Source organism: Musa acuminata, chromosome BXJ1-9 (genome assembly GCF_036884655.1).
Source record: "Musa acuminata AAA Group cultivar baxijiao chromosome BXJ1-9, Cavendish_Baxijiao_AAA, whole genome shotgun sequence".
In the NCBI taxonomy this organism is placed as follows: domain Eukaryota; kingdom Viridiplantae; phylum Streptophyta; class Magnoliopsida; order Zingiberales; family Musaceae; genus Musa; species Musa acuminata.
This window is the reverse complement of record NC_088335.1, coordinates 43130571-43152418: the sequence shown is the minus strand read 5'-3', so window position 1 is coordinate 43152418 and position 21848 is coordinate 43130571. Positions and strand designations below refer to the sequence as shown.

General features: G+C 36.4%; 1 protein-coding gene across 3 annotated transcripts; it reads left to right on the top strand.

Moving 5' to 3' along the window:
• Positions 1 to 1794: 1794 nt before the first annotated feature.
• Positions 1795 to 21522, top strand: LOC103998691 (kinesin-like protein KIN-4A). 3 transcript variants are annotated; one of them, XM_009420242.3, is made up of 25 exons: positions 1800 to 2689; positions 4591 to 4737; positions 4835 to 4984; positions 6430 to 6683; positions 8125 to 8309; positions 8394 to 8518; positions 9130 to 9166; positions 9859 to 9950; positions 10068 to 10178; positions 10600 to 10713; positions 13616 to 13709; positions 13867 to 13979; positions 14668 to 14766; positions 14853 to 14966; positions 15056 to 15172; positions 15271 to 15351; positions 15975 to 16046; positions 17278 to 17371; positions 17449 to 17480; positions 17570 to 17667; positions 17746 to 17844; positions 18045 to 18266; positions 18729 to 18891; positions 20368 to 20523; positions 20605 to 21522. In XM_009420242.3, the coding sequence occupies exons 1-25, from the start codon at positions 2573 to 2575 to the stop codon at positions 20818 to 20820; spliced, it is 3102 nt and encodes a 1033-aa protein (XP_009418517.2). In that variant the 5' UTR covers positions 1800 to 2572; the 3' UTR covers positions 20821 to 21522. The 3 variants fall into 3 exon arrangements, with proteins under 3 accessions (XP_064939886.1, XP_009418517.2, XP_064939885.1); XM_065083813.1 differs by having other exon boundaries at positions 13864 to 13979; XM_065083814.1 differs by lacking the exons at positions 20368 to 20523; positions 20605 to 21522 and having other exon boundaries at positions 1795 to 2689; positions 13864 to 13979; positions 18045 to 18102; positions 18182 to 18266; positions 18729 to 18872.
• Positions 21523 to 21848: the final 326 nt, after the last annotated feature.

Sequence of the window (21848 nt, the reverse complement as noted above, 5' to 3'; positions counted from 1 at the left end):
GAAAGAACCACAAAACAAAGACCTTTTCTTTCCATCAAATTGCTTCATCAACATCTAATGGATTTGTACACATCACCATGATTGGATTCATGAAAGAAATACAACAAATTTATGAGGACAAGATATCAGATTGATGCTATCTTTCATGATGATATCTGTTTATGTTGCACTGAAACAAGCATAACAATTCAAATTTCAGCTTTTTGAAGGTATATTAGAATTTTTATTGTTTCATGATTTTTTCTAGATTCTCAAGTTCTTGATATTTGCAGTGAATTAATTAATGCATGATCATTTAGTTAGTTCTTTCTTTTTATTCTTCTCTCTCTTCTGCCTTCTTGGTTGGTGTCTTAGGGCAGTGATGCTTGCAAAACTTTAAGAGGATTAGTATTTTTGTTACTCACACATCAATGCCTGAAGCCAGAGTTCTTCTTTTATCCTTTTCTCTTTCTCTCTCTCTCTCTCTGTGAGACATGTTCCTTTACAAAGCTGGAAGACATCTGCAACATCTTCTTTCCATGCCACCAATCATTTCTTGTTGTTTCCAGATCAAACCCTGCAAGCTCTCCATCCTCTTTCCTGGTAAACCACATGCTTCATGCATTGGGATCATCATGCAACTTTCTGATTCTTTGCAGAAACCCTAATAACTAGTACATTTATAGAGCTTATGAAGGGATAATAATGTTGATCACTTGAAGCCAAAGAAACAAGTCAGTGAGATCTTCATTCTTTATGCCACCTGATGGTTAACTTTCTTTACTGTAAAGGAAGGAGTCAGTCACCATAAAGAAGGAAGCCTCTTCAAACCTTTTGGCTGAAGCTATGATGCCAATCCACCCCCTTTCCCTTTCACCTCCATGTTCTCTCCTTGCTGAAGAAAGGGAAGCATGCAGTGGTCTCAAGGGAGATGCTTACAGGAGTGTTGACATCCCTAGCTATGCTCCCACACCATGCTCTCATGAAGCATGCAGCTACAGTGGCCACTCCTCTCCCCCAACTATCCCAGCTTTTTCTCTGGGAGGAGGATGGCCACTTCCACACCTGCATGTGATGCTATGGTGGTGAGTCTTTCTTCCTCGACCAGCTATCCCAGCTGGAAGTATCATTTCAATAGCTTTTAATTGGGTGTACTAGCTGGTCCATGCATTAAAGAAAGAAAGAATGCCTACTGCCAACTTGTCTTGGCTTTTTCCTGAGCATGTGTTCTTGGATCAGATGGGTGGATCAGCCATTGCAAGTGACCAAGCACTGGTTTGCAACTTCCAAGTAATTGTTGATATATAGTTCTTTCCAAGTAATTAATCTTATATCTCCAACAGTCCTCCTCTTCATAAAGAGTTAGAACATGTTGAAATGTGGCCACACAACTCTCCTCCTCCTCCTCCTATCTAAAGTCAACAATATTTTTAGATTTAGTCATCAATCATCAAAATTTGAACAATATTTTTAGATTTAGACATACAATATTTTTTAGATTTAGTCATCAATCATCAACCTCTTTCTTCTTTTTCAAATTCCAAAATACATGATGTATAATAAATGACATTACTTTATGCATCTTATTACATCATCCTCTCTCTCTCTTTCTCTCTCTCTCTCCTCCCATCTGTTCTCTGTGGAGATCAGATCAGACCTACCAAGCCATGAAAGGGACCCCCAATCTCAGGGCCCACCTCCCAGACCCAGTGCTGGGCCCCATGTGTTCCCTAGCTGGGCCCCCCCACCAGTTCACCACCAGCACAGTCATTCACTGATCCTGCCAAATTAAGGCCAAGCATCCCCTCCCCCTCCCCCTCCCCCTTCATCAACAGAGCACATGTCATGAGTTGGTGAAGGCTGAACAATAATAATACCACCACCATAAGAGATGCCATGTCCTTGTAACAGGGACTGTGGTGAACACGGTGGCACCACCATAAATCAATGCAGCCTTTTCTTTAGCTGTATGATCTCATTTGACAGCCCTCTCCCTCCTGATTGATGCCTTCTCCGTAGCCACCACCAATCCACCACCACTGACCTGCAACAGAGGGAGAGGAGGAGGAGGAGGAGGAGGAGGAGGAGGGGCATTTTGGAACTGTGGTCCTTCAGATTTCCCACCTCCAACTCCAACAACCACTCTCTCTTGGACGCCCATCTTCTCCCATCACCACCACCACCGCCGCAAAGAGAGGTCTTGCTGCCTCGCCTCTCTGCAAGAACTCATTTTTGGCTTTTGGGAGGGGTTTTGCAGTGAAGCTCAAGAAAGCATGATGGCGGTTGTTGTTGTTGTTGCTGCTGCTGCTGCAACTGCTATTGCTGTCCTTGGTGCTACCAAATCCTCCTCCTGACTCTCCCCACCCTGTTCCTTTCTGTTTTCCAACAAACAATTCCGTCACACGCCCTCTCTCTTTCAGAGGCAAGGCATATCCATACCTTCCTGCATACGCACGCTGTGTGTCCCCCTTACCGCGTACCAAATTTGGCCTTTTTCTTGGGTTTCGCCCCTTCCCCTTTGGTTCCACCTGGAAAATTTCTGATTGTAAACGAATTGGCGTGATCCTGGTCGAGTTCTTGAAGGAGGACGGCGATGGAGAACGGGGAGGATTGCAGCGTGAAGGTGGCCGTGCACATTAGGCCGCTCATCGGCGACGAGCGCCTGCAGGGGTGCAAGGATTGTGTCACCGTCGTCCCGGGGAAGCCACAGGTTCTCTAAATTTGTCCTCTTTTTGCCGAACCCTGTTGAGATAAGACTTGTGTACGCTACATTTGGTTATCATTTAATCAAAGAGAAAAAGATGATTTTTTAGTGCTTCGGCGTCAGTTTCTCACCATTTTTCGTTAATTTGCAGCAGAGATCTGGAATTGTGTTGACCAAAGTGCATGTAATTCTAGCCTTTATCTTTTTTTTTTTCTTTTATGTGATGGTCAAGCACAATGCAAGTCAATTAGCAGCTGCGGTTTTCACGGATTATAATTGATAATCACCCATCACTGCTTAAAATTGTTTTATTTTTTTCCCTGTTCTGGGTCAGTTAAGTCTCTGCTGGTTTCCTTTCAATGCATTCCTTTAAGAAAAAGACGGACACTTAATTCTACTTAAGGGGAAGTCTGATCAGTGATCTTGACAATTTCAGTTAACTATTACCAAATTCATGTAGCTTGACTTTTATTTTGTCAAGTGCTTTGTGAGAGGATAAGTCATAAAACCCTCTTTTTCACTTTTCACTCTGAAGGAGTCCTAGAGAAGTTTAGCCTTCTTAGATCTTGGGATTGAGTCAAATTAGGTTTTGCTGGAGTTTAAGTTGAGTTTCCGTTCCTTTAGAGATTTTTTGGAAGGGTTGCATATTAAATCAATATTTTCCTGGAACATATGATCAGATATGCTGATTTAGAATCCTTTTTCATCATTTAAGGCTTTTACAGTCTATTGAGGAAATCATTGAATTTAAAGAAAGGCACACATTGAAAAAATGTCCACTCAAGTGATTATTTCCTTTTCCAAAAAGCATTATCCTTATCTCTAATTCATTAAACCTTAGTCCTAGCTTTCTTCCCTTAGCTTTATCTTTACTGTACGACTTAAGTTGAAAAAGAGAGGCGAAGATGATGGACTTAACATTTGAGCTATGATATTCAAGTTCTGGTTCATTTTGGTGGCTGTTGGTGTCACAAAACCTATATTGATGATAAGGAGTGGTAGATGCCGAAAATGCATCATTAGATCTCAGATTTGAAATAAAGAAAAAAAAAGAAGTAGCAACAGCTATCAGTTTAGTTATCTCGAAAGTTTCTCAGCTTACACAAACTCCAAATATAAGCATCCACCAAATTTTGCTCCTAATCCTGATGTTTTCATATAGAGATAAAATGCATGGGTTTTCATAGATGGTGATAATTTAAATTTCCTATGCTTCGAGAACAAAAACTTAAATTTCTGTTCTCTAGTCCCATTATCCTGTTGAGGTATTGTCCAACTCATGATATTTGGCACTGACTGCTGATCATGATTGATGATTTTGACATCTTTCTTTGAAGAATTTTTATGTTAATGAATGTACCATTATGTTTATCCATTTGTCTTCTAGTCATGCTAATATTCTTCTTATTCAAACTTTTTACAGTGTTCTAGTTGTCTAAATTTGTCAATTAAAATCTAAGCCTTATAAAGGTCAAATTCTTTATTGAATTTGGTCAACAGCACTATGTCACCTGAAGCAGTTGGCATAAGCAACATATAGTTTGTCAATTGTAACACTGTATGTTTTTCTCTTCAAACATGTATTTTTAAGCAGCACTAGGTGAGATTGGAGAGTGTTTTTTGTAGGCAGGACTTGCAGTTTTTATTTGGCATTATTTCTTATTTTAAGAACTTGAAGAAACTGGATTATTAGATGCTGAACTGAAACATGGAGAAGTGATGCATTATGTCAATTTTTTGCCCTTTCTGTATAAATTTTAAAGATCTTCATCGGTTTTATGACTGCTGCAAAATAATCACATTGCATTTTACTATTTATGGTAGACTAATCCAACATAATCGCAGTCTTCAACTAGCTTTCTTGAATTCTTAATCATAAATAGTTATGGACTAATGTTGATGTGCAGGTGCAAATTGGCACCCATTCATATACTTTTGATCATGTGTATGGGAGTACAGGTTCTCCATCATACGCCATGTTTGACGAATGTGTTGCTCCACTTGTGGATGGTTTGTTCCAAGGATACAATGCAACTGTTCTTGCGTATGGTCAGGTTATGTAACACAATATAGACTGCTAGAGATCATTGACATCCTTTTTGCAATATATCCTGAAATTTTTAAAGCATCTGACAATTTGATGTGCCACAGACGGGATCAGGAAAGACATACACCATGGGAACTGGATGTAAGGATGGTTCTCAAACTGCGCTTATCCCTCAAGTTATGAATGCTTTATTTTGCAAGATTGAGACTATGAAGAATCAAGCAGAATTCCAGCTGCGTGTCTCATTCATTGAGGTACAAAAATTCTGTTGGCTATTACCTCTACAACCATGTTTGAAACTGATTCCTACAGTTTTCAATTTTCTCTTTCTAATTCGTTTATGTTGGTACTGATGAGATATAATGCATCTTTGCTGATGTTGTGCTAATGCACTGTCTTAGTAGTCATGTGAAAGATGAGTTGGAATTGGATGTACTAAGTGCATTGCAGCAATAACCTTGCTTTTGTTGCTGTTACATATGCCCATTATAGCCTATTTTTATGGCATTTTATATTTCACATATTACATGGCTTTATTTCTTTACTCTTGTTTTTGTTTCCTTCCTCCATCTTCACCAAGATGAAAGATACAAATGGAACGGAATCGAATAGTTGTTTACCTTTTAAATAGTTTCTCACTGAAACCTGAAGCAACAAGAACAATTTTACTTCTCTAGGCTCTTATCATGCTATGAATTACCTGATGATAGAAAGATTTAAAAGTGCCAATCCTGTATAATATCATATTAGAATACAATCCTATGTATTCAACCTGATATAGTTCCCTAGTCTCACTATGGAAGAACCACTTATGGTTTATGTGCAATTTATTTCTCTTGTTTATCTTTAGTCCCAGGTGTTTGGTTATATCTATTTTCATATTTAAGCTATGTATCTCAGTTTTTCTCTTCTCTTCTATAACAGCCAGATAACATGATGGAACTGGTTAAGCCAGATAAATGGTGGATGGTGAAGGATTCACTTTGGGGCCTGATTCTTTTAGCTTGTTAGGTTCAAATGCTTCTTGTATGAAAACAGCATGCAAGGTTGATAAGTGAGAAACTGTTCTGATGTCAATATAAAATAACTTTTGCATAATAAACTTATCAGCAATGCTTCATTTTTCCTTGTACAATCTTACATGAGGCTAAGTTAGGTATTAGTAGCAGCAAAAGTGATCTAGCTTCTTCCAGTTCTTTAAAAACTAAAGATTTCTTAGTTATTGTACTAGTAGGCACTTTGTGTACTGTCATCTATAGGGCTATTGGTGAAACCCTTTGGAAGTCACAGCAGCACATATAGATTACAAGGTGCTTATGAGATTCGTCGCTGCCTGCCAACTTTTTGTTTGTGTCTCTTCTGGTTGAAGGGTGCTGGAGAGCTAGATTAATCTATTCTTGGATCGTTTTTGTCAACAGGAACAGTAATTGATGCCAATTGATTATTGAACAAGATACATAGCAGTCATTTTTAGCCTAGAAACTGATTAATTTTCCAAAATATCAAATGTAAAATACACCTTGGGTATGTGTATAATTTATTCTCTTTCTTTTAGCAATAACATTAATTACCGTTAAATAAATTTTGAAACCAAAATCTTGGTGCATTTCATATTTCTGATTGCAAATTGGATCAGTTTTCATCTATGATAAATGTCTATACGCATCTGTCTCATCTGATACTGAGAATTATTGTGAAGATTTTGAAAGAAGAAGTGAGAGATTTGCTAGATGGTTCATCTGCTACCAAACTCGAGGCTATCAATGGACAAGCTGGGAAGTTGACAGTACCTGGAAAACCTCCAGTACAGATACGTGAGGCATCAAATGGAGTTATAACACTTTCTGGATCTACTGAAATTTTCGTTAACACTCAAAAGGAAATGGCTGCATGTCTGGAGCAAGGTTCATTGAACCGTGCAACTGGAAGTACAAACATGAACAACCAGTCCAGGTTAAAATGACTTTTCTTTTCTCTCCCTCCCTATACTTTTTTTGCTGAAAAATTATCATTGTCGTATTTCGACAGGATTGGTTTACTTGAATTCTCTTCTTTAAATTTCTTATAGCATCCTTTTTCAAGCATCTACCTTTTAAGATACAGATATTAGCAACTTCTGTTACTTATTTGTTCATTCTTCAAAATTATGCATAATTAATTCTTCTACAGATATTAGCAACTTCTTCTGTTAGTCATTTGTACATTCTTCTAAATTATGCATAATTAATCCTTCTATTGTGAATCATTAGATTAGCAAATAGAGATATTTATGACCACCACAGCTGGTTGTTTATCATGTACGCTAGAGACTCACTTGTTATTTTTTTTGTTTAAATCGGTTGTTATACTTGAGTATGCTTAATACATGCTTCCAGGGTGGAGCCTTTTTATGCAAAACAAACCATGGACACAATCCAAAGTTAAATGAAATTTTTTAGCTATCACCTAAAACTAAGCGATTGGTTTTGTACTTTCAGGCTATTCTTTGTGGTCTGTTTTGTATTTTTCTGAATGTAGTCATTCGATAAGTTGGAAGACTTACTCAACATGTGAAGCCATTGGACTGGATTATCATACACCACTTTATTAAGATATTGTATTTTACCTCCCCTGTAGAGTTTGTATTTGTTAATTCTTATAGTTGACTTTCTATGCTGTTTGACTTAGATGGTGGCCCATTTTTATAGCTCAAGTATTATGTAAAGTGTAAACCTAGATCAAGATTTACATAATCGTTTAAGTTTTTAACCTGATCAGTTTTCCATTCTTCTCATTGATTTGATATTGCCTCGTCTATAAACTGACAAGAAAATGATGAAGTAGACGAAGAATGCTTTAATAAATGACATTTATAATGCAAAGAGTTATGATCAATAGAAAAAGCACAGAGGAGTAGATTAAGATAGTTGAATCCTATAGCACAACGTAACATGGCTTCCTTTCAGTCAAGCGGAAGTGCATTTTTCAACTTTGTTGATCAAGATTAAAGTTGTAACATATACATTTTCTTGTGTTGTAGTATGGGTCTAGTCCATCAGACCATTCTGAATGATGTTTTTTATTTATTTTCTTTATGTAATAGTCGTTGATTTGATATTGCCTTGTACATAAACTGACAAGAAAATGATGAAGTAGATGAAGAATGCTTTAGAAATGACATTTATAATGCAAATAGTTATGATCAATAGAAAAAGCACAGGCGCAGATTAAGATAGTTGAATCCCATAGCACAATGTAACATGGCTTCCTTTCAGTCGAGTGGAAGAACATTTTTCAACTTTGTTGATCAAGATTAAAGTTGTAAAATAAACAGTTTCTTGTGTTGTAGTATGGGTCTAGTCCATCATACCATTCTGAATGATGTTTCTTTTTTTTAATTTTCTTTATGTAATAGTCGTTCCCATGCCATCTTCACAATAACATTGGAGCAGATGCGCAAACTTGGTCCTGTCACTACTGGAAGTGTACAAATTGAGGATATGAATGAAGATTATCTATGTGCAAAACTTCACCTAGTTGATCTTGCTGGATCAGAACGTGCTAAGAGAACAGGCTCGGATGGCCTTCGATTCAAGGAAGGTAATTCACCTTGTCCTTGATGGGTATGACCATGTATTTAACTTAAACGAAGTTTTCTTACATTCATCTGCTTGCTTATTTTAGGGGTTCATATTAACAAGGGACTCTTAGCCCTTGGAAATGTCATAAGTGCTCTTGGAGATGAGAAAAAGCGTAAAGAAGGTGCTCATGTTCCTTACCGTGATAGCAAACTTACTCGACTCTTGCAGGTTTGCCAACATTCCTTCTGTCATCAATTGTAATCATCGATGCATTTTCATCTAATGGGGAACAACTATACCCAAGAATTCGTATAATATCTTCCAATTGGTCTTTACCATGGTTATGAAATGTATACAGTAGTTTGAGAAAGCATTTAACCAATAAAGGAAGACATTTATGTAAACTTTAGGAAAATAGCCATTACTATATTTGTCATGTATAAAATTCAGCTAGTGCAGCAGCTATTCCAATAATGAAAAAATGTCCTTGGCTTGTGGAGTATCTTTTACTTTTTCCAAGTTGAGAAAGGTCCTTTGATATGGGTGAATTAAAAGTGTAAAGAAGGTGCTCATCTTAATGACTAATAGTAATGTAGTAATAATGAACTTTTGACATATTAGGTAGCAAAAGTGTAGTGTGCTCATTTGTATGTGTTCAAAAGTTAGTGACCGCTGTTTTTCATTTAATGTTGTTTGCCTGAACAAGTTTTTTATAAAGTGCTTTTCAACTTCAGTGTGCAAAAAGCATATCAACTTCTGAGCTTAAAAGTCTCTCCATAGTTTAAATGACAGTGATAAAGAAGCTTCTTTTAATTGTCTTCTACTTCAATTTTGTGCAGGACTCACTTGGAGGAAATAGCAGGACTGTAATGATAGGTAAAAAACTATTTGTTGTTAATGTTATGTTTGATACATTTCTTCATTTGAACACCACAGAATTGTAAAGCATTTGCTGATGATTCTATAATATGTTCTACCAGCAGATTTAGTGGAAGCATGTATGCCCTAATGCCTCGTAATTTAGCAAACTTGATGATTCTATGCATTTTCTTGGTGCCAATTCAATACTTTCAGCATCAAAAGAATTGATTAGACAAGATTTATTTAGCATTGTTGATTGTTCTGGATAGCTGGAACCTCCTTGATATGCGCATAGGAGGAAGCACTATAACCAATACTTCAATCTTTAAGTTGCAGTTATGTTTGTGGTATAACTGTCTGTCTGCTATTTTGGGGAGGAGACACAAATATTTTTGTGATTACTTAAATAGGTATTGAACTATACATGCTGCACTTATTAGAAGGGCTGTCAAACATATTGAATCTCAAGGGGACTCAAATGCTCGACTGCTAAGAAGGCGGAAAGTTGCTAACTTGCTATAATAGTTTCCTACATAGTCATAGATTTCACACAATATAGCTAATTTCAATATTGCATGCGTTTGGAATATGATTTTTACATGTAGGAATTGCCAGTGCTACATTGACAACATTCAACATGAAGTTATGCCATTCTCATTCAGCCCTTGAATTACTTGTCTAACTACCATTTTATCACATTTTTCCAGCTTGTATCAGCCCAGCTGATATTAATGCGGAGGAAACTCTGAACACATTGAAATATGCTAATCGAGCTCGCAACATCCAGAATAAGCCCATTGTGAGTTTGACTTTGTTGATTATTTTTGTGAATGAATGGCCATCATTCAGCAGAAATATGTTTTTATTTCTCAGATTTGTAAACTGAATTCCTTCTCATATGTTGGAACCTTTCCAGGTCAACCGAAATCCAATATCAGAAGAGATGCAGAGAATGCGGCAACATATTGAATACTTGCAGGCAGAACTGGCCTGTTATCGTGGGGGAGGAGCATCTGATGAGATTCAGGTAATAGTTTCCTTTTATCTGATTTCTCATATCTGTGTTTCTTCCTTGTTCTCTATCTTCTTGCCAACTTGCATGTGCTCTTCCAACACCCAATCATATGAATTGATTAGTGTATGAATCATTCACTAATCTGACAATGGAACATAGAAGGATTAAGATCTATTACTAGGATTCGAGATAGTTGTCAGCATTTAGATTTTGCTCCACTTTAGTAGCAATGGTGATGTTCAAGGCATCAGCTTTTATTGAATCCAAGGCCAGCTGGAACGTAGAATTCACAGATTCACATAATGCAACTAATGAGAAACCTCATTGTCACTTAATCAACGACACACTGTTGTTCATGTTTCTGTGTCGATATGTACTTACTACTATAAGAAGCTTGTTTAGCAATATCTGTTTCGGTTGTTATGATTTGTAGGCTCTCAAAGAGAAAGTCTCTTGGCTGGAAGCTGCCAATGAAGATCTTTGTAGGGAACTCTATGAATTCCGGAGTCGATCTGCTCAGAATGAGAATTTTGACACAGATTCTGAGGTATATTAATCAGAACCTTTAAATTCTGTACTGTTTTGTATTTATTTGTAACTTCAACTTGTTTGTTATGCAACTTTCAGTACACCTAATGCCATAAGACAGGATGGGGAAGGGGCTTCTAGGAAGACTAGAGCTACTTCTAGCCCTAGGTTCTAATTTAATTGATACATTTGCTTGAATTTGAATTCAGATTACCTTATCATAAATTTTGGACCAATTGACAAGGATACCAAGGTAATATTAATGTGATGGATGAACTGTGGACTAGAAGACTGAGGGTCTGATCTTGAATTTGAATTCAGATTACCTTATCGTAAATTTTGGACCAATTATCAAGGATACCAAAATAATATTAATGTGATGGGTGAACTATGAACTAAAAGACTGAGGGTCTGATCTTAAATTTGAATTCAGATTACCTTATCATAAATTTTTGACCAATTCACAAGGATACTAAAATAATATTAATGTGATGGGTGAACTATAGACTCAAAGACTGAGGGTCTGAAATTTAGGTCTGCATTTGAGTTATAAGATCAAGTGGAGTTGGCCTCTACAGGGAAACCTACCAATTGTCAATCATGCACCATCTAGGGATTGTAGTTTTGATTAGAATGTTCTAAGTTCCATGCTGGGAGAAAAACAGAGAAAAAGTAGAAGGAAAGGGTAGTAAAGAAATTGCAGTTTCTTAGGTCAAAATATTTTAAAATGGAACATAACATTTAAACCAAACAAATATTAGCAAAGAAATTGTGATATTGAAAAATATTCCTGTTCCTGTGATTACATGCTAGGAACTGATCCAACACCTATTCATAATCTGACATCATGGTCGATAAGGAAGTGTAAGTTGTATTCATCTAAATGAATTTAAGATCCTTGTTAAAGAGCTAAGAATCTGGTTCTATTTTTTAAGAGTAGGTCCAGTTTTACTTTTATTTTGTGATGCTAAAATGAAAAAAAAAGGTGTTTCCTACAATACGGGGTTTGAGAAGGATGAATATATATAGTCTTATATCTCGTAATTAGAGAGGTTGTTTTGTGACTCAAACATTGATCACCTAGGTCTTAAAAGTGCAAACTCCTCGTGATGCCAATAGGTAACATTAATTAATAACAAATTATATTTTGGACAAGCTGTACAGTTGTTTAGAGGATATTCTTACCTGTAGATGAACAGGGGTGTTGGTGTGTTCCCATTAAGATATTCCCACAATATATACACAATATTACGTGCCCATATAATCCTTGCATTTTGTCTATAGCTCATCTGTCCAATATGTCCACAAACCATGGCTCACAATTTTGTGTAGTTGTACTCTATCAGCCAGAGTGGTACAAAACCAGTCTATACCAGTGTACTAAGTGTTGGTATGCTGGTATGAACCAAGTCTCACACAAATCCTAAAAGAAGCCAAAAACAAAAGAAGTAGAAACTACTCAGTAGTACTGACCACGGTACCAATCCTGATCTGTACTACCTGGTAATTGGTACAGTACTGGCAACCAAACCTGTACTGATCCTATACTGGCAACCGATCCTGTACCGGTAACCCGTTAGGCCAGTTAATACCACTCTTACCATACCGTGCCAGGCAGTATTGCAAACCTTGCCATAGACTTCATCCATGAGATTTTTCTCATCAAGGGATCTTATTCATGTTAGTGTCTTCAGATCAAAACACATTTTAGCTCCTTGTTTGAGAAAATACATGATAAACAGAGTGCATTATGTAAATCAGTTAAAATTAGTACTTCCGTTGAATACAGAGAAGAGAGTTGTTTCTTAAGGTAATCTCACATTGCATTGAGCTGGCTCCAAATTTTTCTTCAGCCGAAATTTTTTGCATCAGATCTCAAGCTAGTCAGGTTTTGAATATTTTAGTAATTCCTTAAATCTATCATGTAAAGAAAAATACTTATTCTTGGTTTGGAAATACATGTGGACTTCCCCCTTGATGCTCTGATTTGAGCAGTTTGGTGAATTTTTTGATCACTCCTGCCTCTGATCATGGTCTGGAAGCTTCTGTTAAACTTTGATCCATCCTGATGTTGAACACGAGCTCGTCAATGCAGGCCTTACTTGAAGTGGTTTTGGGTTATCAATCAGGTTGCATGTGTCGAAAGAAAGTGCCAAGATCTCTGGCAGCAAGTAGATAGGTGGTTTTGAGAGCGATATGATTTTACAATGAAGAAACAAAGAGCATAACAGTAAATGGCCAAGAGCTCTACATATACATACAAGAGAGGGAATCACAGTGGCATTGTTAACATTTCAAGTCAAAACAGACGCTGCCTGATCATAGTGTGCTTTTGAAAAGGAGACTACAAGAAGCAGACAAAGGATAAGGGCGAAGCAATGTCGGGCTGGGTTTTGGGGAGGATGTGGCAAAGAGATAAAGAATATCATACGAGTTAGATCTACGCTAAATATACCAGTGCTGAGGTTTAGAAAAACTGAACAAGACTAAATGTAATATATGTATACATATATTTGTCTTGGGATGAGCTTTTGAGTTCTCATCAAAGTCCATCCTGAATTTGAGTTTGGCTGGAATATTATAACCCAGGCCTGAACCAAGCCCGAAGTACCCTTGGTAAAGTAGGTCATGTCAGCTTGTATCATTTTGGTGTTTAGCTCTCATAGCGGCTAAGTTTCATTATCCCTTTTCCTCCCATCATTCATCTTTTGATCGCATATTTCATCTTCTAAGCAAGAGCAAACACCTAAACTACTTCTGAATTTCTGGTGCATTAACTCATCTGTGATCCAAGATATCGGTCTCTCTTTCATTTGTGTTTCTTCATTTCATAGTGAAAGTTTATATGTTATCAATCTATGATTGAGGTTTGTCAGCTGGATAAATAACATAACTGCACTCTTTTGTACATAAATTTTCAGAAAGCTGGTTCTTGTTTCTTTAAAGCAGAAGGTTTGAAGAGGAGCCTGCACAGCACAGAAAACTTCGATTACCAGATGGCTGAGGCAATAAAAGGCAATTTCTTTGTCACATGACCAATTCAATGACTTATTCTTTTTAATTTTTATTGGTTTCCTAAGCATTTATATGTTAAAAAGATTTGTACTGTATGCTTGGTTATCATCCTTCAGCTATTCAAGTTTCGCTTTTTAATGCATCAATTCTTCAGCAGGTGACTCCAAGGAATTAGATGAAGAAGTAGCCAAAGAATGGGAACACACAATCTTGCAAGATTCTATGGGCAAGGAGTTGAACGAGTTAAACAGGCGTTTGGAGCAGAAAGAGGTGTTTGAAAATTTCACCAAATTGCCTTATGATATTTGCTTACTCTGTAATTTAATTAAGTTTAATAAAATCAATATTTCTTGTCCAGAGGTATGGAAAAGGATATTTCTTGGCCGGATATCCTACATTTAATGTAAAGTATTTTTAAAACGTGGATACTTAATTTTGACTAAAATATTACCCTTGTCTTGTGTCATTTTCTTGTATGAATATGGCTATGCATATAAAAAGTGCTTGAGAAATTTCACTATTTGATACTTGTAATGTTTCTCATTCTCAGAAAACCATAGCATCAGAAGTCCAGCCTCTGATGTGATGTTAGGATTGTATAAGATTCATTAGTTAGTCTGGCATCCAAATGGATAATGTGTCATACAACTTTGACTATAACATTTTACTGGTATTCTGCATTATATGGTACCAATAATACTTTGTTGTAAAATTAACTAAATTGGTCTTGGAACATGTATGTGATCTCCAGTATGGATTATGCTAATTGTGATATACCTGCTCAAAGTTTTTGTCTTCTTTCAAGCAAGCCTCTATCTTGACATCTTATTTGTTTCCCTGTTAAACACATACTTCCTCATTCATTAATCTATGAAGATTTTCAATTAATGTTGCATTGCATCAGTCCCATCATGCCCTTTATGACTAGTTCATAAACTTTGTTTTCTCAACTCTGCAGTCTGAGATGAAAATGTTTACTGGATTTGACACACTTGCTCTTAAACAACACTTTAAAAAGAAACTCATGGAGCTCGAAGAGGAGAAAAGAGCAGTGCAGGTTAACTAATACTTCTTTGATTTGAGAAAGCTAATATTTCATTTCTCTGATTTTAACACATGATTTTCCGGAAATTGATACTGCAGAAAGAGAGAGACAGATTGTTGGCTGAGGTGGAAAACCTTGCTGCAGCCTCAGATGGGCAAGTGCACAAGTTGCCAGACAACCACTTGCAGAAATTAAAGGCCCTTGAAGCACAGGTGAAACACATGTTGATATTCTTGTATGGCCTAATAACAGCAGTACAGTTCTTTTAGACTTCATGGTTACTTAAGTTAATCATTTGCAGATCTTGGATCTTAAAAAGAAACAAGAGAATCAGGTTCAACTGTTAAAACAAAAGCAAAGGAGTGAGGAAGCCGCAAAGAAGCTGCAAGAAGAGATACAATTTATCAAAGCACAAAAGGTTGTTGCTCGGGACAAATTATCTTCTTCATTCTCATTCATTCAGGCTCCCGTCTATCAGAATTGTCCTCATTGTCACTTCTAGTGTCTATTCTGCAGGTTCAATTGCAACACAAGATAAAGCAAGAGGCAGAACAGTTTCGCCAGTGGAAGGCTTCTCGTGAGAAGGAACTCCTTCAGGTGAATAATCTGCTATGGATTATGCTACAAGGATCCATAAAAAAACTGTCAATTTGCTCACCAAATTTTTTAATTGCAATCTGATCACTAGAATCTGTCTCAATAATTTGATAAGTTTGAATTTATTTTCTGCATTGGTTAAATTTATAGTTCTCTGTGAGTCACTACTGAGATGTATGTATGATAGAAATGCCCTATTTCTCAAGGAATACTGAACTTCATGCCGAGCATGTTTAATCTGTAAGCTGGTATGGTAAGTGCTACTTATTGTGAAATGATATGTGATATCTGTTACATGGCCGCATGCAAGGCACTCTCTGTACATTGGCATGGAACATAGACAGGTAATGGTCTATTCTGCTTGTCTCATTGACCTTGTAGTTGCCAGTCGACGTCACCTACTTGATTATCATAGTAATCCTTGATTTTCCAGCTAATATGTGTAGCAGTCTATTGTCTGATATATCTTAATGTAGAATGGCGACATGCAACATTCTATTGTTGCTCTTAATCCTCTTGTTTTCTGTTATAAATCATGGTGAATTCTATTCTGTACTCATATAAAAATGTATGAATTTACATCTTATGAAGTTAGTTTGACTTTGATGCATTTGCTCACGCAGTTGAAAAAGGAGGGGAGAAGAAATGAGTACGAGCGTCACAAACTTCAAGCATTGAATCAGCGACAGAAATTGGTACTTATAGTTAATACAATTGTCTCTTCGAGGAAAATCTTAGCATGCTTATTCCTTTTTTTTAGTATGCTTATTTCTTTTACTGAATCTTTATTGGTTAGTATGGATGGTTGCTTCCAACCAAGATTTTGCTATAGTTATTCTTCTGCTAACATATGATCATAAAGCTGTTAAGTTGGTTATATGCCTGCATACTTGGTTAGCTCATTTGAATACATAAAAACCTTATATTTTATGAATCATAATATTTGTGACTTGGACAATGAGATGGATCTATGGGAAATAATCATGGTGTAACCTGAAGTTTTATCTAATTGCACTTTGCAGATATCGCCTTCAATATATACTTAGTAGGCTTTATTGCAATATACTGTTATTACATTACAGCAGCCCAAATACTGTCAATCCTCATCAGAGCAGCCTTTTGCTTCTTAGGTTAGACAGCTTTAATGAGTCTTGTACTCTAATTCTCTACTGTAACCATGGATCATCCTTAGCCTACATCATATTGACATAATAGAAGATATGCATTATGTAACAATTTCTTTTCTGACAATATGAGGTAAGATAGTTCCTGATGCTTATTGGATTATAAGAATACTTAGACTTGAGCCTTTACCTCTTGGCTATTAATATATGAACTTAACAAGTACATTCAAGAAAAGCTCATGGTAGGTGCTGATTGCTAACAATATCAGTGGAAGTAAATTAGAAAATTTTATTTATGGAGATGAATCTAGAAGCTCATAGCTTAGATGTAGTACTAAACTCAAATGCAAAAGATGCAAATTAGTAACGTGATTTGAATGATTTTATAATTGAATATGTGCTATTTATTTTAAGAAGGCAAAATCTTTTCCAACGTTGGATGCACTATTCACCATGAAGGGAGAATTGATGAAGATACTACTTGTAAATTCAAGTAGAATGGTTAAAGGGAAGAGGTAATCTTCATTGTTACTTGATCATTAGACCTACTAGATTAGGGGTAAAATTTGATGAGACAGTTGCAATATTGGCCCAATCATGATGTCACTAATTTTGTGACTGGTCCCAGGATGGGGCAGAATTGGAACAATGATCATCTTTTTTATTCAATATTGAACAATTAGTTTAATATATCCAAAGAAATTCTCTGGATATTTCTATGAATACTATCATGCTGTTAAGTTTTTATTTGATACTGGAGCAGTTAGTAGAGTACTTTATTTGGGTCTAAAACCTTCTACAGGTTCTTCATAGGAAGACAGAGGAGGCTGCTATGGCTACCAAGAAGTTGAAAGAGTTGTTAGAAACTCAAAAATCCTCAGCACGTGATAATTCTGGTATGTTGCTTTCAAAAATTGAAAACTGCATTTAATCCTGCAATGGTCTTGATTCAATTTTTTTTTCCTTTTTCCAGTTATTTCAAATGGTCATTTACCAGGTGGTCAGGTACATGATCTATGATAATTTTTTTTACTTTGTGTGATCCTCAGTAAAAACTTCAGTTAGAATATTATGATAATAAACTATTCCTTTAGTTAAATGAAAAGTCCTTGCATCGTTGGCTGGATCATGAACTTGAAGTTATGGTGCATGTGCATGAAGTTCGAAATGAATACGAGAAACAAAGTCAAGTGTAAGTATTTAATTTAAATTCAGTATATGGAACATTGCTTGTTTATTGGCTTGATTGTGTTTGTACTTTTCATTCTAGACGTACTGCCTTGGCTGAGGAGCTTGCCTTCCTGAAACGAGAGGAAGCTTCATCAAACAGCAGTGCTAGTCCACCAAGAGTAAAGAATGGACACTCCAGGTAGTTAATACTTTAAAAATTCTTATATTCTGAATTTCTGCTATGATAATTCTTTTGATGTAAGCAAACTTGTGATTAAAGATGCTGGGATACAATCTTATTTAGTGGATATCAGGAACACAAGTAATGTCTTTCAAAACTGGTGAAAATCAAGCTGAAGTTTTTTACAAAGTCCCATTTATTTTTCAAATCTTCTGCAGAGTATCCTCTTTGTCCCCAAATGCACGATTAGCAAGAATCACATCACTGGAAAACATGGTGAGCATATCATCAAACACTCTTGTAACAATGGCTTCCCAGCTTTCGGAGGCAGAGGAGCGTGAACGTGCATTCGCAGGGCATGGAAGATGGAGTCAATTGCGTTCCATGGGAGAAGCAAAGAACTTGCTTCACTACATTTTTAATGTTGCAGCAGATGCAAGGTTGTATTCCATGTTTTTTTTAATATTTTCCGTGATGTTTGTTCTTCTAAACAATGCTAAAAGAAATTTGACAGTGTCAACAACTTTTTTGTCTAAAAATCCCTCATTTTTATGCATGTTCACAATTTCTTAAATATGCAATGACTAGAAAGTGGAAAAGAGACTAAAGTTATATTTTATATTGCTTGAAGTCTTTTTCATTTTAAATTTGGTTTGTATCTAAATTAGGGAACAGTGTATAATTTAAGCTACTTATTTATGATAAATGATATTTATTTGATCACTTCAAAACATTTGACATTTGACAACTGCCAAGACAATATGTCAAGCACATACATGGAAGAGAGCTATTTAGTTTGTCGGACAAAATCTTGAACATTTTCCTACTTGATCTTGACTAAATTGCTACATATTATGTTTTTTTTATTTTCATGAATTTAATATTTCATATACTTGGAACAGATGCAAGTTGAGGGAGAAGGAAATTGAGATCAAAGAACTAAAAGACCAACTGAAAGAACTTGTTAGTCTTCTTCGACTCAGTGAAGCGCGAAGAAAAGAAATGGAGAAACAACAAAATTTGGGAGGGCAAGCTGTTGCAGTTGCATTACCTGCATCACCTCCAGTAAGCTCATGTTCTATCCTTGGTAGTATATAGCATACTTAAAGTCTCATATCTTGTTGTAAACTTGAAGATCAAGTTCTTGCAGTTTAAATAAACAGCCAAGCATAATTTGGAATCTTAAACATTTATCCATAAGGCTGAAGCCTAGTCCCTATTAAGGTCGTAAATGTGAGATGTGTAGAATCGGATCTGTACTGGTGTTTGAGGTGGAGGAGACCCTACGGATCGGGCATCCTCTACCAAGTAGTGGTCCATCTCCTTCTTCGGTTGGTAACTAAACTTCTTGTCTTCTCCTACCCTTTCCCCTAACTGTAATGAATGAGCCGATATTTACTCAATTATTGACTTCCCGCTCCGCGCCGGATTGGTAATGAATTCACCAATAATGAAATAAGGGAAGCCCAATATCTCGAGTCATTTATTCTACAAAGGTGCTTGAACCTAGAACTCTGTAAGCTTAATTTAGAAATTAAATAACTATGTCTGTACTCTGTACAAAGATTTGTACGACTTATTGGTTTCACATATACAAACAACAATAACAACACAAGCGAAATGATATCAAGAAAATAGAATAGCCAAAGAGGCTGAGGATTTGAAAATGGCTTGGATTATGGAGGTGTGTCTAAAATATAATTCTTGAGCCCCTTGTGGTACATAGTGTTCTAGCATGTCACTATCCAGAGATAAAAGTTACATTCACCATCTATCATTTTAATGTGTACAATAATGCATCGAGTTCTCCAAGTTAAGTCTCTTGTTGCCAATAGCCCTAAATAGTGTAAAAGTGATTAAAAAAAACATGAAAAGGGTTAACATGTTTAATTATGTGTCAGGGTGAGGCTATACGTATGATTTTTTTTTCTCGAGTACTTTAAATGATTTGTTTCTATATTTGGCTCATGTTAGCACCTTTCCTTCATCAATTGGCTATGAATAACGCAGGAAATGATTTTGTGTGTTTATTGGAGAGGGAAATCACTCCCTGCATGATTGACTTCAGACTGAAATGTTTTTCCTGCATTGTTTTGGTCATCTAACTACTAGTGTTTATTATGTGATCACTTCAGAAGAGGAGAAGATTAATATGTCTTGGATAGGTAGACAGGAAATTTTGATTCCACTCGTGATAAAGACAAGGAGATACTGGAAATGAAGGAGAAAAGAAACTTTAGTTGGATTATAGTTGATATTCATGTTTTAACATTGTAGCAAGTAAAATCTATGTAAATTACTAAGAAGCTTGTCTAAAAGAATAACACCATCATCGTAGCTTAGATTCATTTTGGAAGAGCCCAGCAGCTCATTTACTCTTAACATCTGCTAAAAGACTTGGATAAATAGAGATGCACTGAAAATATACCCAACTTGCATATGTGTATATGAATGTATTTGTTGCTGTGGACATGAGAGTCCAGGTAACACTGACTAGGTCTAGAAATTTATCCTATGAATGTTCTGTGTATTATTTTCCAGGTGAGCTCAAATGGTTCATTGAAGCACTCTGCTGATGATACCAGTGCTCCATTGTCTCCGATAGCAGTACCAGCACAGAAACAACTGAAGTACACTGCCGGTATTGTTAATAGCCCGAGTAAAGGGACTGTGACTTTTGACAATCAGCCACTGAAGGTTGGCCTCCTGCTCTTAAGCTGATAAAATCATTAACCTTATCTACAAGTCATTAAAGGAAGAGGTCTTTGCTGATTGCAGATGGTTCCAATTGGGCATTTGTCGACGGGAAAGAAACTGGCAATAATAGGTCAAGGAGGGAAGCTTTGGAGATGGAAAAGGAGTCATCATCAGTGGTTGCTACAGTTCAAGTGGAAATGGCAGAAACCATGGAAATTGTCTGAGTGGATTCGGCATAGTGATCAAACAATCATGAGGGTTAGACCCAGACCCCTGCCTCTTCGGGATATTTTGTGATCATAAACATTTTATTGCCACCCAACCTGTTCCGAAACAAGTAGTTAATTGCATAAAGTGGTCACAGCACAGTCAAATGCAAGCAAGCCTTGACATCCTTTTCTTCAGGCTTCTAGTTGACAGTGAAATCAAATTTGTACATGTTTGTAGGATATTTCTTCATATTGTATATTGTAAGCATATAGGTAAGCATATCGACAAGGAAATTACCATCAGCCACACGGTTATGTTTGTCTTCATCAATGACCAGATGCCAAAAAGTTGGTTTGGAATGTAAAGATTTTTGCTTGATACATGCAACTTTGTTCGTGTTCTCGGTGCCTCTGCTTAAAAGCTCTGAAGCATCTTGTGAGGCAACAGCCCTACAGAAAGAATGCTGGTAATGGACTGAGATGAAGGATGAAGGTGGACTTTACTTAGGTAGTTTTATTGTTTATTATTCTTTTGCAAATTGTTTTGATATTATAATTGGAGACCTGAAAGGTTTTGGTCTATTGTCTTGGTATCATCTCATTGTAATTTTTATATGTTATTTTTAGTAGAGAGCTATTGTCATGTAATATGATGGAAGCTTCTCACCTCATGTTTCTCTTCTTGTATTGGGGGTAACAATCCATGACTGAACTTTCTTTTCACTGTTCAAGTGTCTGTAAAAGAGTAGTCTTTTTCCTACAATCCAATTGTAAGTTAGCATCATTTTCACTGTAAAGTGTACAACAGATGATGCTGTGTGGTACACATCTATGATTATAGAAGCCTTATTCCCTTGAATGTATTTTCAGTTTAAAAAGCATCCTTGAATCAGTCTGACAGATGATGCAAATTGACTCTCCACTTACACCATTCTAATAATCTGGTGCAGATGATTGGAACCCTGAATGATTTGGCCATGAGGCAACACATCTAAACCCTAGCTTCAAGAAACTTTTGGAGATCAATGAAAATACTAAGTGTGGCCAAATTAGCATGATACACAAGATAATAAACAACAAAAGGTTTTCTTTCTCTGCCCATCCAACTTACACTTA

Coding starts and splice junctions, on each gene's coding strand:
- LOC103998691 (XM_065083813.1), top strand. CDS start 2,573: ATGGAGAACGGGGAGGATTGCAGCGTGAAGGTGGCCGTGCACATTAGG. Junction 8,519..9,129: donor AACTTACTCGACTCTTGCAG/GTTTGCCAACAT, acceptor AATTTTGTGCAG/GACTCACTTGGAGGAAATAG. Junction 17,668..17,745: donor TACGAGAAACAAAGTCAAGT/GTAAGTATTTAA, acceptor TTTTCATTCTAG/ACGTACTGCCTTGGCTGAGG.